Source organism: Euprymna scolopes, chromosome 12 (assembly GCF_053919585.1).
Source record: "Euprymna scolopes isolate OS-2025 chromosome 12, ASM5391958v1, whole genome shotgun sequence".
Classification (NCBI taxonomy): domain Eukaryota; kingdom Metazoa; phylum Mollusca; class Cephalopoda; order Sepiida; family Sepiolidae; genus Euprymna; species Euprymna scolopes.
Window position 1 is genome coordinate 79,859,296 of NC_136493.1, and position 14,783 is coordinate 79,874,078.

Sequence of the window (14,783 nt, forward strand, 5' to 3'; positions counted from 1 at the left end):
AAAAATCCAACTCCCCCTGATGGATCACTCTACATTGGAAAAAAAATGCCTCAATCTACACGGAGTTCTCTTTCAAATTGAGGATAGAATAGAATAAGTGTAGCATCAGAACAGATACTACACTTTTTCCTAGTCAAAAGGTTTCCAAACTGGAAAATGCAGCTGAAGTATTTCAAAGATTACACAGTCGGAAGTTGTGAAGATAAGTGCCAAGATGAGATTAATAGTCTAAATTCAGCAATAGATAGTTTCTATCATCATTTAAAAAATAATTATTATTTAACAACAAAAACAATTTCTTCAATTAATTATTTGGTTTCCTTTTCCTTTTCAGGAAAGCTCTCAAAATGGCCAACATTATCGGTTTGGCGTTTTCCTTTTCGTTTCCTTTGATCTACTTTGCCTATGCGGCCTGCTTCTATTTTGGTTCTCATTTAATTTCCAAGTGTGAAATGGATGTCCAAGGAGTTTTTATGTAAGTATCATTTTATCGGATATTTTTTCTCAAGAAAAATATTTCTTCAGCTAACATCTATACGTTAGAGTGAGGGAGGGAGGGAGGGAGGGAGAGAGAGAGATCTGTCAATTTTTGGTTTACAGACTTTTAACTTCATATTTAGGGGATTTGAACCTGTGGAACCAATTTGATTTGGTTTTGAGCTGCTAAAAATAGCTGGTAAGGAGTCAAAATCAAAAATAATTTGAACTTGGCAGGTATAAATCGACTTAAAGTGCTCTTCTATGCATGCGTAAATATACACTTATAGGTTTAACAACATTATTTTTTAACTTTATACATGCATATGAACGTGGTTCAGAGAGTAACAAAAAAGACTGGAGAGGTATATATTTTGGCTTCGATTCTAGCTAATTATACCCAAGTCATATATATATATATATATATATATATATATATATATATATACGTCACAGCAAAATGAAAATTATATTATCAAACGACTCCTTTAAGGTAAGTTATTTCCAAAAAATTGATTCAAATTCATGTGATATTCACGAAGTTATGACATTTTATTCTTTATCAAAGAATTTCCACTGTCCATCGCTTTATTGCAGGTCTCTTAAAACGTTGTTTTGTTTTAGGGCAAAAATACAATGTCTTATCTTGCGAACTTTACATTTTATTATATTTTTCTGTCAAAGAATAATAAACAAAAACATATCCTAGTATGGGTTTCATATAAATTAATTATTTATCGACATATCCACCACTTTTTAAAAATAACTTAAAACAACCTTTTGTCCCCCGAGGAAGTCAATTCTTTGATCTTAAAAGGAGTTATGGCTCTAGTAACATCAACTATGTTCCGCCACAAGGCATCCTTTAGAGTAAATGGCTCTGCTCCCTCATAAACTCCTCTTTTTAATATTGACCAGAAATATTCAATGGGGTTAAGGTCTGGTGAACACGGTGGTCAGGTCATGAGAGTTTCCCCAACTAATTCCATAGATTCAAGGAAGAATGCAGTAGCCCCAAGCAGAATGCCTGGATTTTGGAGTGATTCCAGCTTTTGCAAAAACGAAAGCACTGGTGCTGTTTATGTTCCAATGAATTCCCTACGAATTTTCCTAATATCACGATCTAAAAGGTTTCTTCTGGTGCCTTTATTTTTCTGGATTTGGTGTTCGGGTTGTTCAAGAATGTAGCCAAGGTTTTTTTTTTAAATTGTAAGAGATCTGCAATAAAGCGATAGACAAAATTTCTTTGATAAAAAATAAAATGCCATAACTTCGTAAATATAGTATGAATTTGAATAATTCTTTTTAATAGTATAGCAGGGATGAGATCAGGCCCACACACCTTCAAGGTGTCTAGGTTTTTAATATCACGAACAGTAGAACGGGTGATTTTCTTGATCATCGAGTGTGGTTTCCATCTGCAAAGGAAAATCTGGGAGGGGGTGGTTTGTTGTGTCTAAAGTGGATTTGAAGGCGAACCGCCGGACAAAGAAGTTAGCCTTCTTGGTCGCTTCTAGAACCGTTGTTCCGTCCTGACACGGCACCAGCTCCCTGTGGCAGTAAGCGATACGTGCATGGATGATAGAAATATCAAAGATGAATCATTAGGATTGACGATGTCGGCTACATCGGCTGATGGGTCTGATCGTCTTTACGGCAACATTCTATCATTAATGGTAGGGACTGTTTTCTGAAATTGAACGATTGTATAAAACAGTGAACAAATATATTTTTTTAATAAAAATATAGAATTTATTTATTTTACATTTAAGAAACATTTTAAAACGTTTTAAATTCGGTGATTGTAGACCCACATCTGTCGTGGACGGCGCACTCTGCTACGAGCGTCGCTGGCACGCGACGGTTTTTTCGGTGTCCCCGGCTTCAACTGTTCAATATAATTTCTTCTCTCTTTAAAATAGAGAGAAAGAGAGTGATAAGAAAGCAAGAAGAACGAAAGAAAGGGAGAGAGAGAGATTATTCATGCATGAATAAAAAAAATCAGGTCGAATGTTATTGCGGTTTTTCAATTCTGCTGCTGATTCTTTGGTGGCTTCGACTTGGTTGAGTTTTATAAACAGTAGTCACTCTTGGAATTGACAACAATTATTGAAGCCGTCGGGGTTTTTTTTGGGGGGGGGTCAATAATAACGCCTGTTTTTCTCGTGTCCCTACGAGCACAATCAGGCACAAGTCTGCTATAAGATTTAATTATGCAAAAACTCAGCTTCTTCAAAAGGGGGCTTCTTCATTGAACAATGGCAGCTGTACAGGTAGAGGTTAACTATTGGGGAGGGTTAGGTTTGCTATAAATTTCTATGCAAGAACACGTGATTCAATTGCTGTGTTGAACCATTGAGTAGCCTCATTTGCACAGTTTTGCAGGAAGAGAAAAGATACTACTCCATGGGCATCTCTGCTGTGATCCCTGATGGCTTCCTATTCAGTTTTCTTAAAATACATTGCCATTTTGAGCAATGACTCTTAAACTTGGGATCGAGAGTTTCGAGTGATGTGTACTAATATTACAATGTGATCAGCGTTTTCGGATATACTATGGCCATTTGTCACATAATCATCGCGAATGTGGTCAGAAATAGGTCTAAAAGTGAGGCTTGCTGATCCTAACAATCTAGGGGGTCGTGAACGTGACAGGAAATAGGATATAGAAAAATTGTGTTGCTATCAGCTGCGTTTTGTTAGGCTGGTTGCTATTGAAATCCAAATACTTGTGACTATCTATGGATGTTAGGATGCGGCTATTGTTCACTAGCACATCGAGGAAAATGTACCCTTGTATTCGAGAGTTTTATGATATCTGTTTAAATTTGAATTTGAGCAAAACTTGTTTTTCATGTGCCCATATGAAAAATTATATCATCAATAATATTATATTTTAATTATTGCAGAATTCTTATTGGTTATAAACAGAAATGCCGTACGTATTAAGCGTAATGTTAAATTCCTAAAAAAAAAAAAAAAAAAAGAAAGAAATTAAGTAAAAAAAAAAACGGCAAGAAACTGAGACATGTGCATGCGAGTATTATGTTTTTTCTAAACAGGTCAGTTCTTCTAAGAAAAAAAAACTCTAGGTGAGATCGAAACCAAAACCCAAAGACAATGAGTTAAGTATGATAACCATTATACCAGCCAGACATGACTTTTAAATAGCGTTTTCGAACCAACTCATATTTAACATAAGGAAGCTGTTATATTTCACGATCGCGCATGCGCAGTCGTAAAACATTTGAAAACGTATAAAAATCCGGTGCCCCCCCCATGTAACAATTTTTCAATTATCACCCCTTAACAACTCTTTTTCCGGATGATAACAGATTAAAAAGTTTTCCACATATCTGAGTACGATATATATCAAATTTCAAGTCCGTAGATAAAAAAATTCGTTAAGTATATAGGTTGAGAAATGTCCTAACACACACATTCTCACTTTTATAGATATATAGATTATATTATTCATCATTTAATATTTACAGTACTGTATTTTTTTTAAGTTAAGGGTTTTTTTTGGAGTGTAAGCATGAATATATTTGCATAGCTGAGGGTCATTTTTGTGCCTGTTGCAGTTTATTGAATTTGTAGGAAATGGCGGCCATAAATATATATATATATATATATATATATATATATATATATATATATATATATATCAGCGTGTTGTGTGTGTATGTGTTTGTATGTGCGTGACTGAGTGTATATGTGCACTATACTTCATTTTGCCATTAGATTGGGATCGTTAGGTGTTTTAAATGACTTTCCACTCATATACTAAAAAATGATAATGAATTGGAAATGTTGAAGAAAGGAGGGGTTTACAATTACCATATATAGAAGAATAACTTCAAGCAGGCAGCAATTGGGCCGTATCCAATCTTTTCTAGATTCTAGATTGGCTAGATAGATTGAGATGCAATCCCAGCATCTCCCTCCCTCCATCTCTCTCTCTCTCCCTCCTTCCCTCCCTCTCTCTCTCTCTCTCTCTCTCTCTCTTCATTTAGTCGATCTCTCAACGTCCCTAGAAATTAGTCTCACCTACTTTCTATTCATAGCTGTGAGACCTTGAGTTGTAAATAGGATATAAAAGATATAAAAAAAAATATGGCAGATCTCTGGTGGAAGGTACTCGCTTGGTTGCGCATTTCTGAACGGGTTTCTGAGCAAAATGAAAGGAGGGGACAAGCTGATGATCATAGCTGTAAACAGTTTTAAATAAATCGCTGTTACATAATATAAGAACATGGATGAATATCAGTGGCATCTAATCCAAATGTGGTCTTCCTCATTTTCTATTCTTTTGCAATCATGTCAACCGAAACGTTCCTAATGCCTTACATATTTCTGATGCGACCCCATTTCATCCAAGCTTCATTCTTCTATTTTGTTTAAGATATCCAGCATCACGGAATGAGTTCAGAGACTTTATACGTGGATGGTCCACATAAAGTCATACGAACAAAGAGTCGACGTCATCAACCTATACTCATTGTACATAGTGCCTAAAAATGTCTTGCAAAGTGATGCAAAGATACCCTCGGGTTTCTTGGTCACATTAAAGTTTTACAGTTTTAAATACATGCTTTCTTCTTTTTTTATTACCAAGACAATTATTTGCACTTTTATTTATTGAAACCGCTCCAGACAAGACATGAAGCCACCTGATGTAAGGGGCTAAAATAAAGAATAATACTACATCAAGATCAACAACTAATGAACGATAAGTGTTGAATGGATAGATTCCAACCCAGAAAAAAACATCAATTCTTCCCCCTTCTGTCAGAAACATCAGTTATGAAATATGAAGACTAAAGGACAAAATAAAGAAAGCGAGAGTTACGAGGTTGCCGGAAGTAAACCTAGTGTCCACTTTCTACACTCATATGCTTACTTCGTCAAGTGTCCATTTGCCATATTGCATCAAAATAGATACAGTTAATTTGTCACAATTGCGTTTGTGTTTGACATTAATTTTCTTTTCTGGAATTTCATAAAATTTTGGACGAAGAATAAATCAAAACGTTTTACAACAATTGAATGTTTGTCTTTTATCGTTGCATTTCAGGGTATTCACCGCCATCGTGTTTGGTGCTATGGGTTTGGGGCATGCAAGTTCCTTTGTTCCACAATTGCGTTTGTGTTTGACATTAATTTTCTTTTCTGGAATTTCATAAAATTTTGGACGAAGAATAAATCAAAACGTTTTACAACAATTGAATGTTTGTCTTTTATCGTTGCATTTCAGGGTATTCACCGCCATCGTGTTTGGTGCTATGGGTTTGGGGCATGCAAGTTCCTTTGTTCCACAATTGCGTTTGTGTTTGACATTAATTTTCTTTTCTGGAATTTCATAAAATTTTGGACGAAGAATAAATCAAAACGTTTTACAACAATTGAATGTTTGTCTTTTATCGTTGCATTTCAGGGTATTCACCGCCATCGTGTTTGGTGCTATGGGTTTGGGGCATGCAAGTTCCTTTGTTCCTGACTATACGAAAGCCAAAATCTCTTCTGGTCGGCTCTTCAGTCTTCTTGACAGGCAGCCAGCAATCGACACTTACTCACCGCAGGGTCAGAAGCTTGTAAGTCGAAATATTCTTTTCAAAATTATTTGTAGCAGTAAGACTTGTGCTGAAAGCAAGTGTCGTGCAACACCTCTCTTAAAATTATGATGCCTCATCCTAACCCTAACTTCCCTCAAAATTATGATAGCCTCACTATAACCCTCACCTCTTTCAAAATTATAATGACCTAACGCTACATTTCAATATACATAATTATCATATTCATTAAAAAAAAACTGCAAATGTTTTCATAAAGTAATTGTGTACCATCCCATGAACGTGAACCAGTCAACTAGAAACATTAAAATGAATACCACAATCATAAGCCTAACACAAAACATGCTTTTTTGCAGCATTTTCTCACATCGACATGAGATTTTTAATAAAAATTTAATGAAGTTCAAAATGAAATTTTCTCCTCTTTCAAGTTCTCTATAAAAAGACAGTTTTTAGCTCAAGTAAGACTATTCCGCATCTCATCGTTTTGTATGGATCAGTATCTGCTGTATTTTTATTATTTATTTTATTATTTTTCAAGATTTAACCCCTGGGATTTTCTCTAAGAAATACACTCGGGGATTGCCGTCTGTGATAGATTCTTCCATTTAAAACCTACCTAATGTTGATATAGAATGAAATAAGAGAACTTGTGTTTGCCTTCAACGTCGTTTTAGATTCACAACTTCTATGAAACAAAAGACAGTAAAAGTACAGAGGCAGAAGTTGTACGTGTTGATCGTATCATGTATCACCTAGCGTGTCTTTATCTGCAGACTGCTTTGAATTTGGGGAGTGTTAAACCTAATCTTGTTACAAATACGTAGTCAATATATATATATATATATATATATATATATATATATATATATATATATATATATATATATATATACTAGCTGGCAGCCCGGCGTTGCCCGGTTGTACAATATGATAAAACAGTGAACAAAGATATGATATTTTGATTTATGCAGTATCATTATAGAATCAATCCTCTATTGATTATTATATATTACGAGCAATAATTTGCCCGGTGGAGTAAATACTAAATAAAAAAATAAATAATGTCATCAAATTCCGTCTATATTTGTTTACAATATAGCAACAGTGATATTTTGGCTTGACGATGAATGCTCTGGGAAAATCACTTTTGGTTAATGATTAGTTTTAAAATATGCAAACGATTTATGTGGCGATTTTAAATGCTACCTCTTTTTTATCGTAAATTGAACTCATTAATAAGAAAAATTAAAATAAAATGGTGAGGCACACCCGGGATTGAACAGAAGATCATTCGATGTGTAGTCGAATGCTCTACATTTATGGTACCGTGCTATTTTTTAGAATAGTATTTTCACGTTAAATTCAAGTTTTACAATATCTTTTTGTTTATTCAATTGTTAGGTGAAAGTACAGATAACCCGGTCGGTTTCTAATGTGTGGAAAATCTAGCTCCCGAAAAAAGGGTACTCTGGATATTAACAAAAATTAAAAATGCCTCAGTCTAGAAGGATTTCTCCTCTACTGATCGAGGAAATAAACGGTGAAGTGTAGTTTACCCTCTGTTTCTCTTCCTCTCTCTCTCTCTCTCTCTTCCTCTCTTAATATCTCTCTCCATCCATCTCTCCCAATCTATCTTTCTCTATATATCATCCTCTCCATCTCTCTTTGAGCACCTTTCTCTCTAACTCCCTCTCTCTCTCCCCATCTCTTTTCCTCTGCCTCGCTCCCTCTCTGTTTCTAACTCTTCGCCCCTCTCTCTCTCTCTCTCTCTCTCCCTCTATCTCTCAATCTTTCTATCTCCCTCTACCTCCTCTTCCATTTCCGTCTCACTTTCTCTTTTCTATCTATATATCTTCCTTTCTATCTTTCCATCTCTAATCCCTCATCCTATGTTAGCCTTCTAAATTAATTACAGTGAATAAGGCATTGTCAAAACATGGATAAATCCTAATTTACTAACTGTGAGATTAGAAATTAATTAGAAATTACTGCTACCTTGAACAGCACCAGGAGTAACTAGTAAAACCTTTCTAATTAAATTGATTTTGGCAGCCATTAAGTGACAAAATGACATAGCCTTACCCTTGCTGCATACGGAATACCTGCAACCTTGCTACCAAGTAGAAGAATTATTTATTCTACTTTGAAACGACTATTAAACATTCAATTTTTCAAAAATTTCATGTTCAACATCTCCAAAACATTCAGTATGAGGAAAAATATTGCAAAAATGCCAACTTATTGTTTGGGATGAATGCACAATGGCACGCACAAAATCACTTGAGGCTCCTGGTCGATCCTTGCAAGATTTGCGTGGTGATGTCAGACCATTTAAGAATGCAATAATATTGCTTGCAGGAGATTTCAGACAAATGTTACCTGCAATTCTTCAATCAACACCAGCAGATGAAATAAATGCTTGCCTCAAATACTCTACTTTTTGGTGCCATGTAAAGACATTAAACTTAACTTAAAATATGCATACCCAGTTGCAGACTGCTCGATCCGCACATAAATTTTTGTATCACGTGTGGGAATTTGGGTAAGGAAAAGTGCCGGCTGATCCAAATTAAGGGCGAAATTCTTTGACTCTTAACTTCTGTAATTTTATTACATCAAAAGAAGAGTTGGTTAAAAATGTTATTCCAGATATTCAAATTAATTCCACTTGACTGAGTGAACAAGCTATTCTTGCAACTCAATACAAAGACGTCCATGAACTGAACACTATTATTCAACGTAAAATTCCAAGTAAGGTAGTCAAATACAAATCCATCGACGCTGTTGTGGAAGCAGATAAAGTGGTTAATTGTCCAATAGCTAGATTTGCCAGGGATGCCACCACATGTACTGCAACTGAAAATTGGCATACTAATTATCATGTGAAATATAAACCAATCCAAGCTTTGCAATGGCACATGGCTTGCAGTAAAAAGATTAACAAACAATATCATAGAAACAACAATCTTAACAGGACCTTTCACAGGTGAATATATCTTCATTCCATGCATTCCTATGATTCCACCGGATACACTATTACACTTTAAGAAATTGCACTTTCCAATTTTATTGTCATTTGCAATAACCATCAACAAAGCACAGGGAACAATCTTTACAATTGTGTGGCTTACAGCTATACACTGACTGTTTTTTTCACTTGGACAATTTATGTTACGTGCTCAAAAAAAGTCATCAAACTAAAAAAAATCTCTATATCAGCTAAGAAAATGGAACAACAAAAACTGTGTACCCATACGAAATGGAAAATTAAACCTATAAGAAACATGCATTTTCTCATTTTTGAACTTTTTCCATTGCGCCAATTTAGGCCACAGCAACATGTGGCAGGGTACAGCTAGTATATATATATATATATATATATATATATATATATATATATATATATATAATTGTAGCCATACTCAGACTGTTTCACTGCATCAGTGCGGCTAATATATATTAAATAAAAGATGAGGAATAAAAGTTACATATAACTTTACTATATCATCAAATCAATAAGGAAAGAAATAAGTTAGAAAAACCTCTTTATGCTATGGTAATTCGCAGCTAAATGCTTCTAATCAGAAGAGTGGAAGGTTCAGTATTATATAAAATATAAATAAAAAGTTAGCTTAATTATAATAAACTACTATTAGATTGGAAATGAAGGAAGTACATATTATGGAATATTTAAATTTAGTTCTCTCCCACTGCAAAAACTGTGACACTAGGGTCAGAAAGTGGGATTGAGAAGTCAGCCCCCCCCCCTCCCGAGGGGGAACACTCTGATCTGCAAAAAAGTGCCTGGGCAGCCCTCATAAGTGCAGAAACTGAGAGGGTTAACAAGCATTTAACAAATGGAATTAACATTCCAACAGATACAATTACAGACTTGAGCAATTTAATTTATGTAGGTGCCTAAAGAGTAAATATGAAGTTCAAAGTAAAAAATAGGGCCGACCACTTCCCTAGATGAGTTCATAATTAACGGATACTCTAACTTAACATCTAAATCTGACCCCCAAGATCGCCATGGGCATGGAATATGTGCCTACATTAAAGATGGCTTCCCATGTGGCAGAGATATCTCTAGAGAAGATCCTAATTTACCCTATATGTGCTTCCGGGTTGCACTTGCTTACACCACTGCATTTATATTTGCCCTCTATCGGCCCCACAACAGCGGAGTTACTATCTTTAAGAGCATATCTGAGAAAATAGACCACATCCTATCTGCACATCCCTCAGCTAACATCCACATCTGTGGTAACTTCAACGTCCATAATGTGGAATGGCTGACCCACTCAAATAAGACGGACAATGAGGGGAGGTTCTGTTATGATTTTGCCATTGTTTATGACCTCACTCAGATTGTTCGCGAGCCCACCCGTGTGCCCGATACTACAAGTCAATATGCAAGCCTCCTAGACCTTTTTCTATCAACTTCCCCTGAGCTATGTTCATGTTCCGTTCATTCTCCTCTCGGATCCTCCGACCACTCCGTCGTATCAGTTAAGATAAAAATGAAATGTGATAAGTCCCCAGACGTACCCCTCCACTGTACTGTATACCGACACTCTATGGCTGATTGGGATATATTCCATACATTTATATCTGATCTACCTCTGCATTCCATGTTTAAAAAGGATGTGTCCTCTATAGTATCAAACCTGACCGAATGGTTAATTGTAAGCATAGACCGATTCATACCATCTAAAAAATTCCAAAAAAAACCTACCAGCCAGCCATGGTTCTCTCCAGAAAGTGCTGCTGCCATCACACACAGAAATCACTTTTTCCATAGCTACCAACGTAATAGGTGCACTGAGACTAAAGCTGCTTTCAGGAACCCCAGCAACCACTGTAAAAGAGTAATAAAAAATGCAAGAGAGCTATATGCTCAGTCTGTTAAATCCAAAGTATCAAGTGATCAGCGGCTTGGTTCCCACCAGTTTTGGCAAATAACAAATAGGATCCTGAACAGAAGTGTGCGTTCTATCCCAACCATTATCAATGGACCAGAGGTCATCTCCTCAGCTTCAGACAAGGCCAAACCATTTGCAAAGAACTTTGCAGCTAATTCTACCCTATGCGACGAAGGCCATCAACTACTCATATTTCCTCCTATAACACAGAACACGCTAGGTAACATACAAATATCTGTGCATGAGGTCGCCAAGCTAATCAAGAACCTTAATTCCAGTAAAGCTACTGGCCCTGATGGCATCCCAATTATAGTGTTAAAAAAGCTTCAACCAGAACTTGCTCCCATACTTATGAAACTGTTTAAACGTTGCCTTAAGGAGAAGTGCTTTCGAACACCCTGGAAAATCTCATCAGTATGCCCTGTATTTAAGAACTCAGTACAGATCAATAAGTCTCCTGTGTGTCATGAGTAAGTTGCTGGAATCCATATTAAATAGAGAAATAGTCAACCACCTTAGCAGAAATAACCTTCTTAGTGACATGCAATATGGTTTCTGTTCTGCAAGATCTACCGCAGATTTGCTAACGGTTATATCTCATAGGATTAGCGAATCTCTTGACAAAGGCTTCCTTTCCAGGGCAATTGCTCTTGACATATCAAAGGCTTTCAACAAGGTATGGCATAAAGGCCTACTTCACAAGATTTCCGGCTACGGTATAACTGGAAATATTCTCTCTATCATTAAATCATTTCTCTCTAATAGGCTCATAAGAGTAGTGGTTGATGGACAAAAATCAGAGGCCTGCAGTATTAATGCTGGAGTCCCTCAAGGGTTCATCCTGGGCCCAACTCTCTTCCTGATCTACATCAATGATCTCCCTAAACACATACTTAAATCATTCGTTGACATCTATGCTGATGACACGACCATCTACGGCAACACATCAAAGGCTGTAAATGACAAAGCTCTCTCTGATTCTCTCTCCTCTGATCTCGAACGAGTGGTTCAGTGAGGGAAGACGTGGCTGGTTACCTTTAATGCATCTAAAACCAAACTCCTATCTTTACATCATCAACGCTCTGATCTCCATCGGGCATCAATTGAAATGAATGGCTCTCGTCTAGGGGAAGCCCCATGTTTTGACAAGCTTTTGGGCTTGACCTTCACTCCTGATCTGAAATGGAACACGTACATCAAGTCTCTTGCCAAGATCACTGGAAAGATGGTGGGATCCTTCTACCGTTCCAGAAGATATCTTACTACTGATGCAATTCTCTATCTATATAAAAGCCAAGTACGTCCAAGGATGGAATACTGCTGCCATATCTGGGCAGGAGCTGCTAAAAACAGCCTATCCTGCCTTGATAGAGTACAAAATAGGCTTTGTGGCTTAGTGGGGGATACCCTTTTCTCTTCCCTGCAACCTCTCTCCCACAAAAGAGACGTTGCAAGCCTATCTTTGTTTTATCGTAATTTCCATGGCAGGTGCTCGTCTGAACTCCAATCTCTGGTCCCCCCTCGCCAATCTTTTATAAAAAAACACCCGTCTAGCTGAATCCACTGTCAAAAACTTTCCCCACTTTTTATCTATGCCTAAATCAAAACGTAGATTCCATAAACAAAGCTTCTTTCTTAGAACTGCATGCCTGTGGAACTCTGTTCCGTTTGGCTGCTTCCCTCCTGACTACAACTTGGATGTCTTCAAGTCTAACGTAAACAAATTCCTGATGAACCGCCCCCTTAAGTAGACACTTTATTAAATATCCACACTAACGTACTGTACTTACAATAACTCTTATCCCTGAGTGGCTTCCGGGCCTTGATAAGTGGTGACACCTTGTAAAAAAAAAAAATGGCGAGGAAAGAAAATGGATCGACAAAACTTGGATGGGAATTGAGGCTGGAAACTCAGATCAACAAACTTAAGAAAAAAGTCAAAGCAATAAACAAAAAGAAAACAATTAGAAGAGGATGGAACAGTATGAGTATGAATAGCAGGGAGAAGCTTAACAAAAGACAGGAAGAATTAAAGAAAAAAATAGAAGCAAAAGAAGGGAAGCTAAGACGATACAAATATAAAACTGAACAGTGCAAATAAAACAGGATCATTGAAAGCAATGAAAGCCAGTTTTATCAAAATGTGAACGGAGAAAGAACGAGAACAGAACAACCAAACCCGACAGAAACAAAACTCTACTAAAGCCAGATATGGGAAGAGCAACAGGATCATAATAGAAATTCAGAATGGCTGAAACACATGAAAGAGTAGATGCAGCAAATTAAAGAAGGGACAGAGAATGAAATCACCAAGGAAACCCTCAAGATAACTCTACGAAAAATAGCAAACTGGAGAGTGCCAGGTCATGACGGAATACATGCCTATTGGTTTAAAAAATTCACTACATGAACGACTGAGTCAGAACCTAAAAAGATGTATCCAAAAAGCACAAATACCGGGATGGATGACCATAGGCAAAACCACTTTTGTAAAAAAAATATGCAGAGAAAGGAACAATCCCCAGCAATTACAGGCCTATTACATGTTTACCTGATGGGCAATATATAACGGAGATTAAAATACCAAGAGGTGTCTTCCAAGGTGACTTCTATCACCACTACTATTCAATATAGCTATGATATCCCTTAATAATATCCAAGCAGGATACAAATCACCAACACAGATGGAAGAATAAACCACCTAATGTAGAGAGATGACCAGAAGTATATCACAAAAGCCATGAAAGCCAACAAACCGGAAGTCCAAGACTCGAGTTTCGTTCTCATTTTGGGCTCATCAGTGAGTTGCGACGTTTTCTAGCTGTGGAAATAATTATATATTCTCTCTCATATTCTAAAAATTTTATTGCTCATTGCTTATTAGGTAAGCTTGTCGTGATGACATCCTTAGCAAGTATAAATTCCTACTAGTGAGATATTGAAATGGGTTATAGCTGATCGCGATGATCACATCCTTTTTTCAAAATGAAAGTAATTTTATTCCACTGTCGGATTTCGTAGCGGTTTACTTGATCTGTGATAGTTAAGAAGACTTTCTTGTGTGCGGCGCGTTTGCTCAGTTGATAGAGTGCTTGCCACGCACGCAAGAGACTTGGGTTTTGAATCCTGAGTTCAGATGTGTCTAACTGATGAGTCCAAAATGAGGGCGAAACTCAAGTCTTGGACTTCCAGTTTGTTGGCTTTCATGGCTCTTGTGAGTTGCGATGTTGTCTGGTTGTGGAAATAATTATATATTCGCTCACATTCTAAAAATTATATAAATATATACCTCCAGTAGAGAACAAAAAGATATATATATATATATATATATATATATATATATATATATATATATATATATATATGAAATAAAATGGAGGTGGAAGGACCTGGATACTCAACGTTTCGTCCGATTTATGCGGGCTTCTTCAAGAGGGATGGTCATTGACGAGAGAGTCGGAGGATTGGGGCTATATATAATGATGGGGGAGAGCAGCGTGTTTTCCTTATGTAAATTAGATGTCATATATACATATATATATACATTTTATGAGAAAAAAAACTAAATTAGAGTAAGCTAGTGTAGTGGATTACGTCTAAAAGATAAAATATCGTAGAGATTAAAAAAAAAATTGTGTTTGGAAATATAGCGGTGATAGATTAAATAAATAAAATGACGAGATTACGAAAAGAATCTTTTTAAATTAGAAATAATTGAATTGGGATAAAATAGCGCAGTAATTTAAAAGATGGTGTCTAAAAATAAAAATAGTAATTTCACTTAATTTTATTTTTATTTTACTTA

The 14,783-nt window shown here is 36.3% G+C and overlaps 1 protein-coding gene across 1 annotated transcript in view; it reads left to right on the plus strand.

Moving 5' to 3' along the window:
• Positions 1-14,783, plus strand: part of LOC145291074 (ATP-dependent translocase ABCB1-like) — a 290,243-nt gene that overhangs the window by 261,415 nt on the left and 14,045 nt on the right. Inside the window, exons 46-47 of the mRNA XM_080136587.1 lie at positions 335-475; positions 5,915-6,071. Coding sequence (XP_079992713.1) covers positions 335-475; positions 5,915-6,071 — 298 coding nt within the window. The remainder of the gene's footprint in view (positions 1-334; positions 476-5,914; positions 6,072-14,783) is intronic.